This window comes from Cygnus olor, chromosome Z, assembly GCF_009769625.2.
Source record: "Cygnus olor isolate bCygOlo1 chromosome Z, bCygOlo1.pri.v2, whole genome shotgun sequence".
NCBI classification, from domain to species: Eukaryota; Metazoa; Chordata; class Aves; order Anseriformes; family Anatidae; genus Cygnus; species Cygnus olor.
Genome location: NC_049198.1, coordinates 10248868 through 10268907, shown reverse-complemented (window position 1 = coordinate 10268907; position 20040 = coordinate 10248868). Strand labels below are relative to the sequence as shown.

General features: G+C 39.7%; 1 protein-coding gene across 3 annotated transcripts in view; it reads right to left on the bottom strand.

The window, feature by feature from the left end:
- The window catches only part of UNC13B (unc-13 homolog B), a 212485-nt gene that overhangs the window by 149257 nt on the left and 43188 nt on the right, over positions 1 to 20040 (bottom strand). For all 3 annotated transcript variants that reach the window (XM_040540269.1, XM_040540270.1, XM_040540271.1), the window contains exon 7: positions 16900 to 16957. In XM_040540269.1, coding sequence (XP_040396203.1) covers positions 16900 to 16957 — 58 coding nt within the window. The remainder of the gene's footprint in view (positions 1 to 16899; positions 16958 to 20040) is intronic.

Genomic DNA, 20040 nt, shown 5'->3' with positions numbered 1-20040 from the left:
GTGGTGATTTCCACCCCACTTATTCAATTCCCATTTTGTTTCATCTGAGGTAAAGTGCATTCTTAGCGAAATTTTCTGTTCCTTCCCACCCACAGGTTACTTCAATGTCCTAAAGTGGATGGAAAAGTAGAAAACAACCCCAATAGAAAACATGCCTGCAATCTACGAGCTGCTTGAATAAGCCTGGCTGTACCCTCTTAACTACAGTCAATTCAATTTGATTGTCCACACTGAAAACAGAGATAAGCCTCCTGCTTTTTAGTAGCCTACATTCTGCGCAGTTCTTGTCAGTCTCTAGTCGATTGAATAAAAATGAAGAGCAATCATATACTGCTTTATTCAGCTTTATTAAAAGTGCAACGTCCATCAATTTTAATACAGTTCAGTGTTTAGAAAAAATGTTGAAGAAATGGTGTACAAAAAGGATTTGAAATGCCAGACCCTTTTGAAAAGTACAACATGTCCACTCTGTGGAGCAAGAAGTGATGTACTGGTAGACCACAAGGCACACACCACCTTCTGAAGGATAATGAGCTATTACTTAGATGAGCAGTCTCATTGTTGAACACTTGAGCCATCACTGTCTAATGTATAATAATTACTTTTGTAAAGTAATTACAAAAATTATACAAAAAAAATTATTCTTGTAGCAAATACAAATCCACAGTACTATTATCTGCATCAGAACAATAGTAAATCCAGTACTTCACTAATACTGGGCAAAACTTACTACCAAGATGTGGTAAGACTTGCATGATCATGGTCATCATGCAGACCAGCAGGAAGCAAAGCACAGCTTCTCTGGATGAGTAACTCAGACCAGCTGATGGCTCAGGGATTTCCAAATTCCCCGACCAGACAGTAGCAGAAGCACTATCTGGACTTATTATCCAGTCATCACATCCCACCTCTGTACTACTGGGCCCCATTAACCAATTGTCTCACCAGTTTTCTCCACAGAGTTTGGAAACAGTCAGTAGAAGCCCACAGCTCCAATAAATGCAGCCAGCTGCTGCAGGAGGCAATCCCCTAACCCTAACCCATGGCCTCATGTTCCTGCCTGTTTTGTGCTGGCTCTAGAATCTTGTCCCTAAGCAGTGAGCAGCACCCTACGCCAAAACCCTTCTGGATTGTGGAAGGGTTTTTTTTCCAGCCTAAGATAGGTTCTTGACCCAATTCTCACAGGGACAGCACAAGGAAAGTGGCAGGGTATCCCACTGGATGACCATTTGGCAGCTGGATGACCACTTTCTGCAGGAGCCAATGCTTACATCACTTTGAAGTGACTATAAGGCCACAGTTTCAGTCCTGCTTAATGCATTTCAGTGGCTGCCAACAACCAGCTGAGCACCAGCTAACCTTCTACTACCCACCTAAACACGACAAGAACATCACGGCAGGTAAAATTCTCCACTCCACTGGGACACTGTCTCTGGCTGATCTTCTTTCTGCTCTTTTTTATAGGAAAGGTAATATACATCGTGTCTCAAAAGATTTTCCCTATCAACTACAGTATCTCTAAGCAACATCTAAAAATAGATGTCGAATGTTAATCAAACATTTGCAGCATGTATGATTATTAAAGTTGGCACCAGAATTTCTTACTGGTGTATAGCACGAGGAAGTCTCTTTGAGGTCATCACACAAAATGTCTCCCTGAAGACAAGTTTAAAGGATGAAAGGCTCCAGCTACCATACCGTCAATGAGGCAGGAACACATGGTTTCTCCTATGTACGTCCCGTGCACCTGCAGTATCTATAGCTGTTAGTACCAGGCAGAAATCCTCAGCAGGAACTGATTCATAAATAAGGGCCAACACCAGAAACTTAGTCACACTGAACTGCACCTACCTTATGAGCAATCTCACTTTATTTAATGGAAATGTTCACAAATGAAGGCGTTGCTTAGCCTGATTAAGAGCACCAAAACCTGGCCCATATGTGGCGTACAGCACACATTATCCCTGCAAGAATGTGTGTTGCAAAGTGTGTGTACATGGTGCCAATCCCATTCATTAACATACTTGACACTTCAATTTTATTAAACAAGAGCCTGACAAGAACTTGCAGAAGCAGCTTTGTGTGTACCATATCCCTTCAAAAGGAGGAGGCGAGGGGAGGAAAATTGGGCCTTACAACCCACACTTCAGCAAAATATCCATCACAACACACATGGTGTGATATTGTCTTCTTCACATAGATGGTACACCAAGCCAAAAGGACAGTTGTAACTTGACCTCAGTCTCTGAAGATCAGTTAATTCATAACAAGACACATAACAAACACCACAAAGTTAGTAATTGTTTTGTCCCACTTTGAGAAATTGGACACATACGGAAAAGCTTCCAAGGGATGAAAACAGATTCTTCATCACTGGACCCACTGTCTAGAGAGTGGGGAGTAAGGCTGAATGGCATGGCAAGGAGCATGCTGTTTATGTTAAGTAACTGAATATTCATGCATATAGGCAGCATAAGAAAACCTATTGCACAGTCACATCACAAAGTAGGATTTTACAAAGATTGGGGAAAACATGGAAAGGAGATGTGTTCAGAGAATCCTCTTCTCCAACACAAGCTGCTTCCTGGAAACCTTCTTATTCCTCTCCTGCCTCCAGAAGTTATTATTCCACTGCTGCAGGGCAGAATACATATAGCTTTAATATATTGATATCAAAACCACTTTGAGCAGTCGTGTGATGCCAGGTCTACTAGTCACATTTAACCTCACAACTTTCTTTACATCAAGCTTCAAGACAGGAAAGAAAGTTAACAGTAAAATTATTACAGGTGGCTGGAGGGATGCACTTTCACAGTTTCTTAAGGTCCCAATGTGCAGCCCGAGTTCCTCTCAAAAGGCTGCATTCAGCTGAAATTTCTAGCAATTATGTGTCATCAGCCACTGAGAGCTGGGGTCCAATTCTCAAACTTAGAAATGCTTCACAAGCTTGAGTAAAAACTTGAATAAAAGCAGTAAATGCACCACGCTCAGGTACTCAGGAAGAAGGATGTTCATGCCAGGTTCTGTATCCCAAAACCCCACTTTTTCTCCAAAATAAGCCACTAAGCTTCTCCCAACTTTTGTGTATTTTTATAAGAACAAGGTAAAAGAGAAGACAGCATACTAACTGAATACATGACTTTCAGTCCAAGTCCAGAACAGATCTGTCAGCTCCACACCAGCGCATTTGCAACTCACCTTCCCCACTCTGCATCCATTTAAATTGCTTTTATAAAAGCTTCTTACAACTTCTTTCTTTAATCAAGTCTCAGAACCTGATATTCCATTGTCTACTGAACCATCAGTCACTTCTGACAACCGTGCAGCCTTTCTGAAATCTTATAATTAAAATGCATGGAAGGTTAAAGAGGACTACTGAAGTAGAGAGTCAGGGGATTGTAACAAAAGGACACTAAGGCATTTTTCTGAGACTCGTCTATAGCTCTCCATACTGAAAACACAAACAGATTTTCAGTAATGATTTAAGTGCAACTTTACAGGTTATTAGTTCATCCTATTGCCTTCAACACTTAAAATAAATTTCAAATCTAGATAATTTTAAGACAGCTAGTTTGCTATATTCAGACTTCACACTGAGGGCTTTCATAACCTTGTTTTTCCCACTTAAAAACAGTTTCTGCTGCTGAAACAGTCTATAGCCAAGAACTGGACTGACAGTTTGAAGGGCAAAGCATGTCTTGAATATTTACCCTACTTCTTTATGTCTATGCTTTTCTTAAAATTAAACCGGGTCAGCAGCAAAAGACATCCCTTTGCCAAAATGCCCTTTGTCCAACCAGCATGGCTCTGGACTGCAGCACTTTTCTTGCAAGAAGTTCCTGGTAGGAGAAAGTCTTCCTGGTACCATCATGCTGTTTCTGCCACTTCCTTTCCAGTTGCTGTTGCAAACTGACAGCTGCATTTTTCATGACAGTGCCAAGCTAATGGATTTGGCTTGGAAGCATCATCAATGCTCACCCAAGCCTCCCTAAAAGGATGCTAACATGATTTCAAGGAGGACAGCACAGCAAGGATGAGGGGGAAGGAGGAACAGAGATGGAAGAAGTACAAGGCTCTTTAAAAGAAAAAATATAATAAAAAAACACACACCAGCATCCCAGAGAAACAGGTGACATACTCTGTACACAACTCCCCTAAATCTCTGAAAGACCAGCATCTAAGCATCCTCATTTCCCCCAAGCACAAAATTGGTGAAAGAAGTTTAGCTAATGCTCACTTATCACACTTATGAGAATAACCCCACACAATTGAGACATCCAACACTGACAGCATTAGGAAGTCATTCAACATTGTTGATGCCTAAAGAATTTCTGGTTTGATCACAGACAACAGAACAAGGAGGACAAGATGTGTGGGAGAGGAAAGAGGAAAGTCACTGGTGGAAGGAAGACTTTAAAATTCAGAACAGATCCATGATTTTACCTTATTTAGCTGTTTACAGGTTATAGCGAAAAAAATATAATTAGTGAAATACACTGTAACATTAGCTGGACACCTTATTTAAATTACTTGCCTGTATTAGATTGCCCTTTCCAAATTCCATTATGTCTAAAACAGAAAAGCATCAGGCAGAATCACCTCCCTCCTGGCAGCAGCTGCAGTCATCGCTCTTTGCATGCTCCCCTCAGCAACAGACTCACTCTTTGTTTTGACACCAGGAGCAGGCACCTTCATTTTAAGATTGAAATACCAATCCTTGCAGGTCCTACAGGCAGTAGAAGCCATGCTCTGTAGCTTAAGCAGAAGCTTTGCCTGTTGCAACCTGTGGGAATTCCAGAAAGTAAACATGCTTCATGCATGTTTTCTGGGCAAATTAACAAAAACCTTGGGTTGTGGGGCCTCTGCAAAACTCCTGCACTTGAAGACTCACTGGTGTGATGAGTCAGTTTTACAGATCACTGACAGCTGTGGTATCTAAGTTTTACCTTTCCAAGGCTGGTGAGCACTTCTTAAAGAAAAGCCATACCACTTTTGCCATGATGTTGTCTCACTGAGCTCGAACATGCTACAGTACGTGCTGCCCTCGTGCCTCACTAGTGCCTGCCAGCCGTTTCCACTTTCAGATTTTCTCCTATCTGCAGTCTTTGGAATTTCCGTGATCACTTCCAACGTTTCTTCACATCTTACTAAAACAGTCACTTCTGATTCCCTTGTGTTTTTCAGTTACTTCAAATACGGACTTAGGCTCCATGAGTATGAAGACCAACACAAGAATGTGTACAAGCAGAAACCAGAATCATTTTCACAGGAAAAGAGGAATATTCCAATTCTGCCGTCTTCTCCTCAAATCCCAGTAAAAGCACAAGCAGTTCAGCCAAAACAAAACTAAACAGTGGGGGGAAAAAAAAGAATGGACAGCCATCCACACAAACATGAAGATTCAGTGAAAGTGAAAGAAAATACAACGGAATAGATTTTCTATATGCATGAATATTCCCAGTTTCCTCATACTGGAGCATGCTGCATCATTATAGGATCAGGAAACTTGCAATAAGTAAAACCGTTACGTACTCAGCTGCTCTCCCCATCCGAAATAACTCCAGTTGCCTGCATGTAACACAAATGGCAGCAAAGAATAGGAATGGAAAAAGAAAGCTTAGAAAAGCAAACCACAAGCATACTTTTCAAGTATTTAAAATGCTTTATAGATTGTGAGCTTGAAACCAAGATTTTTTTTATTTATAAATACAACATGAAGTTCATTTTGGGATTTACTGTTCACCGTCCAGTGTGTTTATAAGACATTGTAAAAATTAAGACCACTGTAAACCCTATGGATTACTAAGAAAACATGCATTTAGTAACACGAATAGACAAAACATTTATCAACACACTATTCAACATAAGCAGTTAAACACTGTCCTTCCTAGTACACAAATTATCATGATTACAGACAGAACGTCCCAGAAAGCAGAGTCCAGGTAAGAGCCATACCTGAATTCTAGTCTTAACAGCGCAAGTCAAGTGGCAAAAGTTGTTTCATGTTTCAGCTTGTGTCTCTTTTCCAGAACAACGGTAACTCAGCACTGAAAGCACCACACCAGTAATACTAGTATGAACCACCTTGCAGAACTTACAGCCCTCACAGCACCTTATGGATGCAAACAATCACACATCAATTCTGCAAGTCAGCAGATCTCTCCACGTTAAAATCAAAGGTGACAACAAATTCACACTAAAGCTTAACATAAGTTGGTAAGACAACCAAGTTATGGCTTTTCAATATCCATGTGGTCATCGCAGGGTGACACCTCAGAATGACGGTGGTAATCCAACAAACTATTATGTATACTGACCCCTCAAAGCAATTTGGCTGTATGCATGCAACTTGCAACTCCAAAGAAAAGTCTCAGAACAAACATTTCTGGAAGATAGGGTGTAAAAAGGAATGTTTGCAGGAGTGTTGATATGTAAGTACAGTAATAAATAAATACAAATCCTTCACATGCAGGCAGCACAAAGTTCGAGTAGGCTATATCTTGCTTTTTGCTGAAATTGCTCTCTAAATGAAGCTCTTTAAACAAGGGAGAAAAAACAAAGTCTATAGAGCAGAGCACTAGCAGACTATAATCTGAGGCATCACAAATGCTGCTGTGGACCAGAGAAGCAACAAGTGCAACAAGCCACCACTCGGACAACTCGTCTGAGCCTGTCGCACGCTGACAACATGGAGATGTACCCAGACACATCAGAAGCCTGCCAGGATCCACCAGACAGTGTTTACATGACCCTGACCACACAGCTATCATCTCAGACTGGTTTTTACAGCAACAGAAATCCACAGATTGCCTAATGATCAGTTTTGACAGAGGCCTGAGTCTTTTCCAGGGGAAAAATAAGAGGAGAAAGAACACACAGCCAAGCTGGCAAAGAAAAAAGAAGTAAAGAGATATAATTTAGTAGCTTAGTGGGTAGTATTGGTGATAGGAGGACTGTTGGCCTAGATGATCTTGTAGGTCTTTTCCAACCTTGTGTTTCTGTGATTATAAAGCACATGAAGCAAGAAGAGATAGGATGGGGAGGCAACCGGAAGAAAGGGTACAGAAGCAAGAGGCAGCAAGGGCAGGAGCATCAGAGAAGGCATGGGGAGAGGGCTGATGAGAAAGAACAAGTAGTAGACAGAGCTCTGCACTGAGCTTTAATTTGCTGGCATAAATAGTTCATGTGAAGGACGATGACTTCCTATTAATATGTAAGTCAGATAATGGTGTATCTCTTTCTCATTCCTGAACAGCTAGCTGAAGCCACTAGCACATGGGAGAACAACCTCAGCATCTTCTGCCATCAAAAAGTTCCTATCTCAGGTAAACAGCGGGAGTCAAAGGAAGCCAGTGTTCAAACATTTGCAGCCCAGATTACTTTTAAAGATCCAGCAAAACTCTGCAGAAGCACATTATTGCACTGAGACTACACGCTACCAAAACCCATTTCATAATGCACAAATAAATGCACATGTAACATCCCAAAGCAACTGGAGGAAAAAAAAAAAAACAAAAAAAAAAAAAAACAGAAGATACTAAACATTTCCAAAACCAGTTATGCAGACTGGAATACTACAGCAGAAGTGGAGCTTACCTGTCCTGCAGCTTTTCCCAAAGATAAAAATCCTAGACTGACAGCCTCACTCCCTCAGGACAAAATACTAACCTGCACAGAATGAACAAGTTTCAAATAACACAAATACTGATTCCTCAAACCAGCTCCGACCATTACTAGTCCTTGTTTCATTAACAACTACTGTCTAGGTGGCTGGCACAACACTATTCACAGTTTCAAAATGCAGCAAGGAGAAAACCACTAAGAACTGAAAACATGCCCCAGAGATGAGGTCTCTCCTTGGAGGAGAAATATTACCATCTGTCATAGAAGAAAGTCCTCAAACTGACAGTGACGTCCCTGAGCCAGCTACTTACCTCTCTACCAAACCAAGTTCCTCCCGTACAATATAAACATCCCCCAGACAAAAGCAGATTAGAGACTATTATTTCAATGCATAAGACATAGCAGCTGATGGCAAGTGGGGTAGCAGAGAGAGAAGAGCAGCTTCATTTAGAAACCAGCTCCTTACCTCCCAAGTGTTCTCATGTTGAGAAGCTGGGTCATGCTACAGCTAGAAACTACCTAGGCAGACAACACTACAGGAGCAAGGAAAAAGAGACGCACCCAGAGAGGCTAGGGGATTTTCCCAGCCAGAATCTCAAAACTCCACTTTTGTTTGTTTTTACTAACACCCACTTCACTTCAGCATCTAACATTTTGGATAAAAGACGAGTTTATTAAAGATTCAACACATATGCCGCTTCATTTAAGATTCAGGAGCTAACAGTATATATCTCAGTCCCTCAGTATAATCACAGAAGACCTGGGTTGACGGTCTTGATATTTTGAAGGTTAATGAAAACAGAATTTCTTTTTAGCCTTTTCAAGTTGTTTTCATGCTTCGTAGAAAAAATATATGAATAACCTCATTTTGTGAAGAAAAAAGGACCTTCCAGATCACCTTTGGGAGCAAATTTAAGCCTGTCCAAATCTGAATTGAAAACACCAAGAAGTCTAGACAGATAGAAAATGGAAAGCTGCAATTCTAAAAACATACAGCAACAAAATATATTAACACTGGTATACACAATACAGACAAAGCAGACTAGTTACTTTGTGTGCTCTTAAACACCAACACTGCATGTCTCAGTTATCACATTATTTTGTATTCACAAGCTTCAGTATTCAAAAATGAGGTTTCGTATAAACCTCCAATTAAGGACTAAGCGATGCCAGCAGCCTGGTGCCTTGGATGCTACAACATTCCTGTCATTAACACATTTTATAAAATACATTTAAGTTCCCACAGTTAGCTGAACATAACATATGCTCACTCTGTGCCTCAATTATGCAACTATTCAAGGAGGAACTCCTCCTCCCGACTTCACACTGTCAAGCCTGGATCAGCAGGGACACTGTAGAAAAGCAGAATATTCCAAGTTTTTAATGCAGTCTAATTTGATTTCCTGCATGCCATTTTGTTTCACTGCTGTTTACAAGTCTCCAAGAGTGGCTGGGCTGTACTACACCCATCAGAACATTATCATTTACTGCTGTCCACTTCTTACATGCTGATAAATTACTTAATTCTCCTCTTTTATTCCATGCTGAGTGAAGAAAAGAGAGCATCTAAACATGTTCATAAAAGCAAAATGAGCTCAGGAAATTACGATATACTTGGTGCTGATAAAACACTGTTTATTGAATACAAACAGAGCTGGGCAGGTACTGGGCAGATCTTTCTTCTAGATTTAATATCTCCCCTCTTCTAGATTTAATATATCCCCTTTCCCTTCACTAAGGCCCTCCACACAATATATGCAGATTTCAGAGTCTATAGAAATGTACTTAATTCCAGTATTTGATATACATCCCAAATTACACACATACCATTTTAATGAATAAGGGTCTAAAATAGAAAGTAACCATTAAACAGCATGTTAGAGCCACGTCAGGTTTTCAGTAAGCAGAAGAACTGAGAGGGTTTCATACCAATCATCACCTTTTTCAGTTCAGTTTTGGAACACCACAAATGAGGGAGAAGACCTTTGCACAAAAGGAGATGAAAAAGCACAGGAGGAAGATGAGCTAGCAGTTGACAGGGACAAGGACAAGCACTACAGTACTACACCTTCTCCTCCCTGCTCAGTACTCCATGCTTTCGACTACACTTTACTGCAGTTTAGCACTCAGTTTATGCTGAAATTTTGGAGTACTTTAATTTCACTAAATTAAATGGCCCTTATGGCCAGCTTTACATAGCTAAACAAAATCAGACAGAGATGAGAATTTAAGCAGGGCTTGGATAACGATCACATCATCAAGGGTATCCATGAAGTTATTACAAGCTTGTGCAACTCATTAAGAAATACAGACAAAAGAATCACACAGAGCGACTGTCAATTTCAGCTACAGTGGAAAACCTGTAACATTTCTACCACTGCACAAATACCTAACAGACCTGCCATGTCTTTTAAGTTGCTGGGCTACCCAGTCACACAGGCTATTTGGCTAAGATGTAGTAAGCAAAAGAACCAACAAAGGGTTTGCATCCTCCTTGAGATACAAGTTTAGACTACCGTTGATTATCTAGAATTACCTATGTACATAAAGCAAAGACTAATAGAATGTTGCACAGCAGCAGAGAGAAAAGATTTGGTGCCTTTTTTCTTATGATTTTAAATCTTGACTTTCTGTACAAGACTCATTGCTCAAGGACACATTCAAGGACACATGCATGGCTTCCGTATAAAGCAGAGCAATAATTTTGTATCGGTTTAGTATCATTAAATTTAGAAAACAAGTGGTTATAAATTTCAGATTAATTTTCTGTTATTGCTATGACACTAAAGGATGACTAACGACATTTCAGAATCCATTAAAAAATCCCAGCAGGAAAAAAAGAAGCATCCATGAAAAGCACTAAACAAATTATGAAACCTATGTGATTAACTGAGCATTTACTTTTTTGATCACTGCTTATAAAGAAACATGTCACTATTAGTGTTCACCATTTCAGGAAGAGGTTTGAGGCTTATTTAAATGTTCCAGCATTTCAGGAAGAGTTGGGGCTTATTTAAAAGTCATAGCTTCATTTCCTTGTCAAAACCTTTCAGAACACAGCACATACTCTAGGAAAACAACTACCTAAGTATATCTGCAGGATCAGCAGCAAAGCCACAGAGCTGCTCTCCTCCAGAGTTCAGAAGTAGGTCAAACTTTGTTACTGTACAGCCTTCTAATATAGCCAGTATTTTTAACCTTCATTTGCTGAATACTTTTCCTTAGACACATTCAGTCCCGAAGTAGCAGCTTTAGCCTAAATATGCAGGCAGACATTTTAGAGCAAGACCTCGAATCTGCTTTCCTTTGAGCACACCTATCACCCTTCCACAGCCAGAACAGGCACTGAGAACTGCAAAGCCGCAAGAAAATTAGTCTCCCAGATGGGATTTATCCTAAACAAAGAGGAACAGGAGTTGTCAGTCACCCAGAAGCAGAGAGCCCAGGGAATGCTGTTTTCCCAGCCCATCAGCTAAATCATCACACCACAGTTCATACAACGGTTTCACTTGTACAGACAAAAGCAATTTTTCTTTGCCTAGCTTAATTTGAAAAGTCATTGATGTGTCCTGTTTTGAATTTCACTGACCATTTTTTAAGGATTGTTATAAGGCTTACTGTTTGCACTGCAGCCAGTGGTTTTACTAGCTATCCATAACACCTTTTCAATGACTGCAGCAGGATCTTCAGTGTCACCCGCCCTTGAGAAGACTAAAATGGTCACTGACCTCTTCAGTACTTTTCCCAAATGAGCCTTGTCTAGAGATGCCATGGGTAGCTGCAGACCTCTGTTGTTTCTAAATGCAGAAGCAGGCTAGTAACTTCAGAAAAAAAAGAAAAAAAAAACAACCTTGCAAAAATATAGATGTGCAGCATATATATTTACAAGGAGAGCAGTATTTCCCAGCAACTGCAGCACACTATGCTGCCTGCCACTATAACACTACAGATCATGCACCTCTGTGAACAATTTAAATGGTTAAGGCATGCCTTGTTTAAAAGCATTTTGATACTGCCTAGCCTTGATAGCCTGGTATAGATTTTTTTTTAAATTATATTGTTACTTTTTAGGAAAAAATCTCTTACTAGAACGTCAATTCATCACATTCACTGCCACAGGGTCAGTTTGACCAGCTGAACACTGGTGGATAGCAGCCAATGTATGCTCTGATTAGAATAAACCATAGCATTCAACACCAGCTCAAGACGATATGCTTGAATGAGTGCACATGTAAGCTTGGATGGCTATTGATTTCACTCTGTGAAAACAAGCTGCAACGCATATCCTGCCAACACAGCTCTTTAAGCAAGAGCTCTACCCAGCTGTCTTGGATCCACAGCCTGCCCCATCCTGTGAACTCAGTGCCACCACCTCTGCCAGAACTGTACCGCCAGTGCTGCTGAAATCCTAGCAGTAGGTTTTGATAGCTCTAACTCAATGGCACTTTAATTGCCACTGATGGCAAAAGACGTTAGCAACCACAGTACAGCACCCTAAACACAAGGTAAAAATCAGTGCAGGTGTATCAGGCTGGCTGAGGAGCAGGGGCAAGGCAGAGAGAAGAGTTTGTTTGTTTGTTTGTATTAAAACATTTTTTAGCAGACAAGAGATCCTCACCAGTGCTATGGAAAGCACTGTAATCTCAGCATTGGAGCCCGTTCATGCGGAGGAATATATAAGCCTTCCTGATGCATCAGTGGAATCTGAGCTCCTAAAAAGAGAGCTAGTGGACATCAGCTACAAAAACTCTCAAAGTGAGCCTTCAGTGCCTTTAAAACAGAATTAATTATGAAGAAATTATGAAGACACTAACAGAAATTTGCCTCACACATTTTGCAGTAGACTTCTTTTAAAATTAGTGGGAAAGAAGAGTCAACAGCACATTGATTTGGTCTCAAACGACACCCTATACTGTGTATAAAAGATTTTGTCAGCTATTTAGTCGTTAAAAAGCTGCTTATGCATCAACAACAAAGCTGTAGGATTTTTTTGTTTCCTTGCACGCACACACTCATTCCAGATTGTATTTAGGGTTCCTTTTTATTCTCCTGGACTAGATGCTGTCTTGTTCTTTTCTCTCTGATCTGCTGGCAGATCAAGGACAGGCTAGGTCTGGTTGTTTTTGCTGACACGACTGTGAATCAGAGCAGTTACTTCTTTCCTTGTTGCATCCACTCACAATCCAGAGACAGAGAACTAATTTACCTCTTCTGAAAAAAAAAAAGAAAAATGAAAAAAGAATAACCACAACCATGGTAGACGGTCATTTTACAGAGCAAAAGACACACAAGACAGAACTACAATGTGCTATGGTCTATCAGGGCCTAACTGTGAAAAGAGCAACAGCACAGGCTCCAGGAAACAGAAGAAAAGTATACGCTTTATCCTCCCTTCTCTGCATTCTCATAAAGATTATCAGACGAAGATAACAGGACAGGCATAACTGGTTCATTCAGGAGCAGTTAGATTATCTTCTCTCAGAATTATACTGAACAAACCAGCTCTCCACCAGACTTCTAAATTCCCTAAAAAAAAGGTAAGGGGCAGTATTTCCAATAACTGATATTAACCAAGACAGTCAGATATTCTCCCCAATATTATTGAGTACCTTTCTCATCCTCATTTGCACTGCCGTCTGCTCCAAATCAGAGATGCACTTAAAATATTGACAGAGTAACTCACTTATGAATTATAATGGCCTTTTACATTGCCAGAAATGATCTTGAGCATTCAAGAAAAATAGATCTATACCTACAACAGTAAATAACTTGAGTCAATAAGCTCTAAGTAATCAAATAACATTTTTTTCAATGCTTTATTTACAGTGAAACTCCAGACAGTAAAAATTTGCTTTCTTTTTAATTCACATTCAATTTCAGCTTGTGGGTAAAATCCAATATGAGGATGCTGCAGTTATCCAACAACGAGGTATCAGGAAATTAAGAATTATGGTTCTAGAATTACAAAATCCACTGGCACTACAGTGCCTTGCTTATTGCTTGAGAGCACTAAATTTAAATCAATTGGTTGCATGTGATCTTGCTGGGTCAGAATAAATATATATAGGAGCACAGAAGTGGAGAAACAAAAACGAAATGACCAAGTATAATGAAGAAAGAGGCAGGAAGTGCCTGGATCAGTTAGAGAGACATGTACAAGAACAGAGCTGCCTGCTTCTTTTAAGAATAGGTAATGCAGGATTGGGCTTCTTACAACAGTAATGATGAGTCTGACTTTTCCAGGGACAAAGCAGCATTCAAGAATGAAACTGGCAGCTCCATTATCTCTGGAAAAATTAGAGCACTTAATCTGGACTGAGATTTCCTATGGCACCACACCAAGGCAGCAGCCCATGAATGAGCAGAAGTGAGAACCCATCTCCACAGATCAGCAGTTGGGTTTTAGACATGGCCTCCTTATCTTCTCTCTCACACTGCCCCATCTGTCTCCCACTCTGTACTGCCAATGCAACACAAGATGTTGTGCCAAGGCAGAAGATAAGGAAATAACCGTGAGAGAAGGTGGTTTGAGAAGCAGACATATGTACTGAGAGCACAGGCACAGAACAGGGCAGAACTGTAATCCAATATCTAGCTCTAACATGTAAGGGCAAGTATTTCCACATTTAATGAACCTGATGACCCTTCCTGCTAGAGTAGGATTTTCTCTAGCCAGAACAAAGAAGCCAGAAGAGCCTTCTGACAACTACAGGAAGGCAAATAACAACACCAGTGGCACATGCAGGTGCTCTCCCTGAACAATAATGCAGTTCCACCACGGAATACAGGTTAACTGGGATAGAGAAGAGCATTCTAGGTCCCATTTCCAAGAAGTCAGGCCAAGACTGACCCACACTTCTGCCAAATTAGACCAGATATAAAGTTACCTCTTGAAATGCAAGCTATGCTATTGCTCTCTGGTGCATAAAGGGGGTTGTGGTCGTGGTTTTTGTTGTGTTGGTTTGCCTGTGTGTGGTTGTTTTGTTTGTTTGTTTAAGTACTTGGAAAGATGGGGCAAAGTCTCATAGGGCAAAAATTACTCATACTCAGCTTTTTGCACCTTCTAGATACCTAGTTCTGTTGTCCAGATGATCGTGTCCTGTTCCCAGCTGCAATCTGATCTCAGCTAGCACATCATGATGGAAAATCAGATGAGTCTTACAAATGTTCCTGAGCATATTTTTATTATATCTAAAAATATATCTATCAATTATTTACCCACATGTTAAGAAAGAACATTCTGTGCTCAATGTGTTTTAGGTTCAGGAAGGACACCCACTCTGTTCCTATGTAAAAGGGGGTTGAGCGCCTGCGTCATATGCAAAGGTCGGGTCAGTTTTCAATACAGAGGCATAGTCAATGCATCTTCTTGGTTGAATTCTTGAGTTCCAAAGGACTACGCAACATTCAGACAAGCTTACAGTTCTTATGCAGAGAATAATTAATGGAAAGTTCATTTTCCCAAAGTACTTCTACATCAAGATGACTATTTCATAGTTGGCCATGTAAACAATTAGATATTCAGAGATGCCGGATTCACAGAGGCAGCAGATAAGCAGAAGTACATGCAGTGCCACAAGCTTTATTGAATTACTAGAAAATTCTTTAATACATTAGCCACATACTGCTATTAAATATTTAATATTGGAATTCTAATGACTGTTTTAATCCCATGAATGATTAAACTAATTCTTATGTGAAATTCATTGTTCTAATCAATTAATTGTTGTAAAAGGTCACTTTTTAGCAAGACACAGGCTGTTAACAGGCAACACAGAAAGGTCATCTGTAGTTTTTCACTATTACGTCTGTTTGCAAGAGGAGAGCTGGTCCTCCACGGAAGACACCAGCTTCGAGAGCTTGAGGATGTAAAAGCACCATGCTGTGGGAATAGGTGCAGCTATTTTCCCTACACAGAAGCATTCCTCCCAATTTACCTAGGCTTCACAATATTTAGAACAGTCAATCAGACCAGCCTCTCTCAAACAAAAACAAAGTCCAAGGCACACAGCCAGGAAAGTCATTTCAGCAAATAATACATTCATTACTTGGACACTTCATATCAGACTGTTTTTCTTTGACCTTCTGACACTTAAGAGTTCTGTATACTATGCTAATATGATTTTGTCAAGTATTACACTTTCTCCAATATTTCTTATTTGTAGGCCTTACAAAACAATTGTACCCTCCCACATATGAATTTATCTAACAAGTGTTTTATTCTGTATTTACACTCTTTAAAAAAAAATACATTTGGTGTTACCTAGGCTATCAACGCTGGAATACTTTCATATAGCCTTGTACATTTTCCAGCTACAGAACACCTTCAGATTTCCTAGGCAATTGATAACATCCATCTTCTCTTCAAGATATTTTTTAGGTAACATAATAAAAGCACACAGAGAAATTAGTTTTACTCATAAAAAAAAGTAATTAACATTTCCTAATGTTAACAGCTTCATAGATATCCTACCATCAGCCTAATGGATAAACAGCCTGCAAAGTATAATATGCAAGTCTTATAAGATTTTAAGTAGAGGATAAAAGATTTGGTTAAATTATGAACCTTGAATTTTATTAATGTTGCTATCAAAAGTAGATAAGACATTCATAAGACATCACTGAGCTTTCATCTACTATATGTTAAAAGCAGTGCTTCAGAAATCTAATTTTGCGGACCATCAGATACAGTTTGTACTATGCTATTTTCCCATCCATGTTTTCAGAAGCATAAAAAATGCAAGATGAGACAAGCAGAAATTAGTAAAATATTTATCATTCATCATCACTGCATTTAAAAGTAGTATCAAGTACACAAACCTCAGATGCATTTTAACAGGCTACTGGCAGGGCTTCCAACTCCATCTATTCTTCTCCTCTTAAGACTTCAAAGTCATAAAAATAATTTTTAACACATGATGTTTAAAGAGAACACAACTTGACTCAGCTATATAAAGGAAATTCAGCAATCAATTTTCTTATTTGCATTGGTATTGAAGGAGTCTGACAATCTAGGTGACTTTGAACACGTTGTGTTCCTAACACGTGAGGACATACAACAGACTCAATGCCTGTTTTCACTTTCTAGCATCAGAAGCTTTACACCAACAATTTTTGGGGGCAGAGCTTTTCATAGCCAACAAAATTTATTTGCTACAGAGACATTTAAGCATTTCAAACAAGAAATTATTGTTCAGATGTACCATCATTTTATAACTAAACAGAGAAGGAAATTGAGTACACAGAACGAGGGAAAAAAAATAAAGACTAACTTACAACACTGGGAGGCAGCACTGGGCAATGGTTTCTTCTGGACTTCCTCCTGAAAGGAATACTGAAGAGAAAAAAAAAAAAAAAGAAACCCCATTAAGGAAGAAAATGGTAACTTTATGAAACAGATTTTGGAGTATGACACGCCACACTTCGGAGAAAACAGCTGTGCTGGCATCAAAGTGCTAAGTATTTACCTTAATATCCATATTGAAATATACTCCCAGATGTCTTCTCCCTTTTCATGCCAAAACCAGGTGTTAAAAACTGCACATCTGGTTAAGGTAATGTTTGCTTTACTGCAAGCACAGGGCCTATTCTGAGTTCGGAGAGCTCAAATTAGACATATAAAAGATTTGATTCTCATAATGTTACTATTATGGGGAGCTCAAAACCAAGCACGAGTCCATTATGTTTTATGCACTCTAGTACGATTTCAACAGTTCAAAAACAAAGTGTGGGCTCACAGCAACATTACACCAGGAGACTGAAGTGGCTGGATAATTAGTGTGCCCAGCAGGGCAGTAACACAATGTTTTCCTATCCAACGCATACAGTGGATCACTGAAGAGTTTGTATGTCCAAAGCGAAGAATTTTAACGTCTCATTTAATTCTAAACTAGAAACAGTAACACATTTCAATTAACCAACTCTGACTTTTTACAAAGCTGTTTGGTACAGCATCAAAGTGTTCCCTAGGGGTATGCCAGTGGTCATATTTTGTTATTTTCCTCTGTGTTGCATTATACAGAGATACGAGGAAAATTAGGACAATTGGGCAAAACAATAACAGTCTTTGTTAAGTATAAAAGGTCTAAAGACAAAGAAAGTGGCAACCTCAGTGACCTGGTGCTGCAATCTGAGCAAAACAGAACTGCCAGACAGCCTCTCCATGGATTTGGTAGGGATTAATGACCAGTCCATTACATGGAGGGCAGCAACCTGCAGATTTTTGCTGTGGTTATCTTCAAATCTGTGTTCTTTAAAATGCACAAGTGATCCTGAAAGGCAGTTAGTCCTATCATCAAGAAACTGCCACCTCAATGAGTTATCCAGGATTGTGAAAACAAGAACTACTGGATCTTGCAGCGCTGACTGTTTGACAAAATGATGAAAGGAAGTCTGACAATAAGCAATTTCAGTGGCACAGGACAGCAACGGTCCTGAACGATCATACTTGGATCCAAAAATAGCAGTAGTTTGTCCTTTCTATGGCATCAACCCAATGGCTATCGGCAGGCCCAAAATGCAAACTGAACATTAAGTGTTTGCAGGAGTAGCAACTAGAAAGCACTTTATAACACCAAATGCAAACTACAAATGAACCTCCATCTCAAATATTTTTGTGCGACTTTAGTCTGCTCATCCATTGTCTCAAGCAAAGATAGCTAACCTTAATGCACAGAAAAGATAAAGACACATTCCTGCATGAAATACCACTGTAGGACTGGGACTCTGCAGTCCAAAAGCCATGCAGAAGGAGAGGTTTGTGGAGCTGAGTGGCACAGGGTGAATGAATGAGGATCAGTCATTCAGCTTCTCCAAAAAAAACCTGCTCCCAGCTGGTTGCACAACAAAGGGTTTATTTGCTCAGAGCAAACAAGGTATTTCTTCAGGCTATGCACAATTAAGTTACTGAATTTCTTGCTGTGTAACTGACCTAGGTGAGTTCAAATAGCAACTGGCATCTACAGAAAAAAAGTCGATCAAGTGTTTTTTAAACACAACAATACTGCCTCTGGCCTTGGAAGTTCCAGAGCTACAAGTCACTGCAAATTAGGGGAATACACAAGGAAGGTATCCCCCGTTCTAGGTCACCTTCAGACATGGGAGAAGCATTCTTACATTTTTCATGTTCTCACTGGTGAAAGGAAACATTCATAATAAATTTGTGATTGTTATGTCACAAATACAGAGGCATGATTTTGTTACTAATATGTGGTGAAAGCATGCACTTCACATGCAGATGGGCAGCACTCCAAGGGAAGGAGAGTCTCACAAAGCTCGGGACATCGTTCAGCAAATTCAGGTTCAGTGAAACACTAGAGGGCATCTATGCTTCACTGAAGTACCTGGCACAGACTTCTGCTTACAGTCCACAGGAGCAGGGAGGCACCACAGCAGTATCACTGACACACAAAATCATACATTTAGCTTCTCATCAGCTCCAAGAGGTTCTCAAACTTCTAGGAAGGCAGGAGAGGTTGCCTTCAAGCAATTATGTTTTTATTGACCCAAATACTGGTCTGTTCTCAGTCAAAAAGAAAACCCACCTTGTTTTTCTCCATCTACACAGTAAACCCAATGACTCAAATAAGGAGTGGAGAAGAGGAGACGAAAAATCCCAGAACAAAAATTTCCTAAAGTCACTGACAGAACATTTTGCAAGATATCTTGCTAAGGAATGAGACTTACTAAGAGTTTAAGCCCCACACTTCTACTCACTGGTGTTGGCATCAACACATGAGAGGTAAGAAATGCTAAACTTCTGGTACAGACATAATTATGTTAAGTCCTACTTTGCAGACAGTACCATAGTATGAAGTGTAAAAAAAGGTTTTATTAATATAAATGTTCCAGGTTCTCTAATAAAAATCACAACTTTTCATTTTGTAGTGGCTTAGCCAAGTACATACTAAGAAAACCCAGAAAATCAAAATCATAGCTAGAAGGTATTACAGTACAAGATTCATAAACTGAGCCACAAACAACTGGATTTGGACAAAAGTTTTCCCTCCAGCACTGTCTCGGATCCAAGAAAGATTCAGTATCTTGTTTTGTCTTCTTCCCAGAAGAAGCTAACTGCAATAAAAAATCCTTTTTGATTTGATTTCACAAATGAAGAGAACCTATCATAGCCTGTCAAAAATGTTTCACTCACTCGTGAGTTAAAGCATGATGTTAACTTTCTTTTGAGTGTATGTGCAACAACTGAATAGTTCTCACTAGGAGAGCACTTCCCCAATGCAGGGAAAAACATTTCTCTGCTTAACAATAACAGTACACTTGAGAAAACCATTCTGTGAGAAGTCCACAGAAAACTTGTAAACAATGAACATTTAGTAGTTACCTTAGCAATCACAGAGATCTAATACAAAAACTAGAAGTAAGATATAAGGGATTCAGGACTACCTTCATCTTTTAATT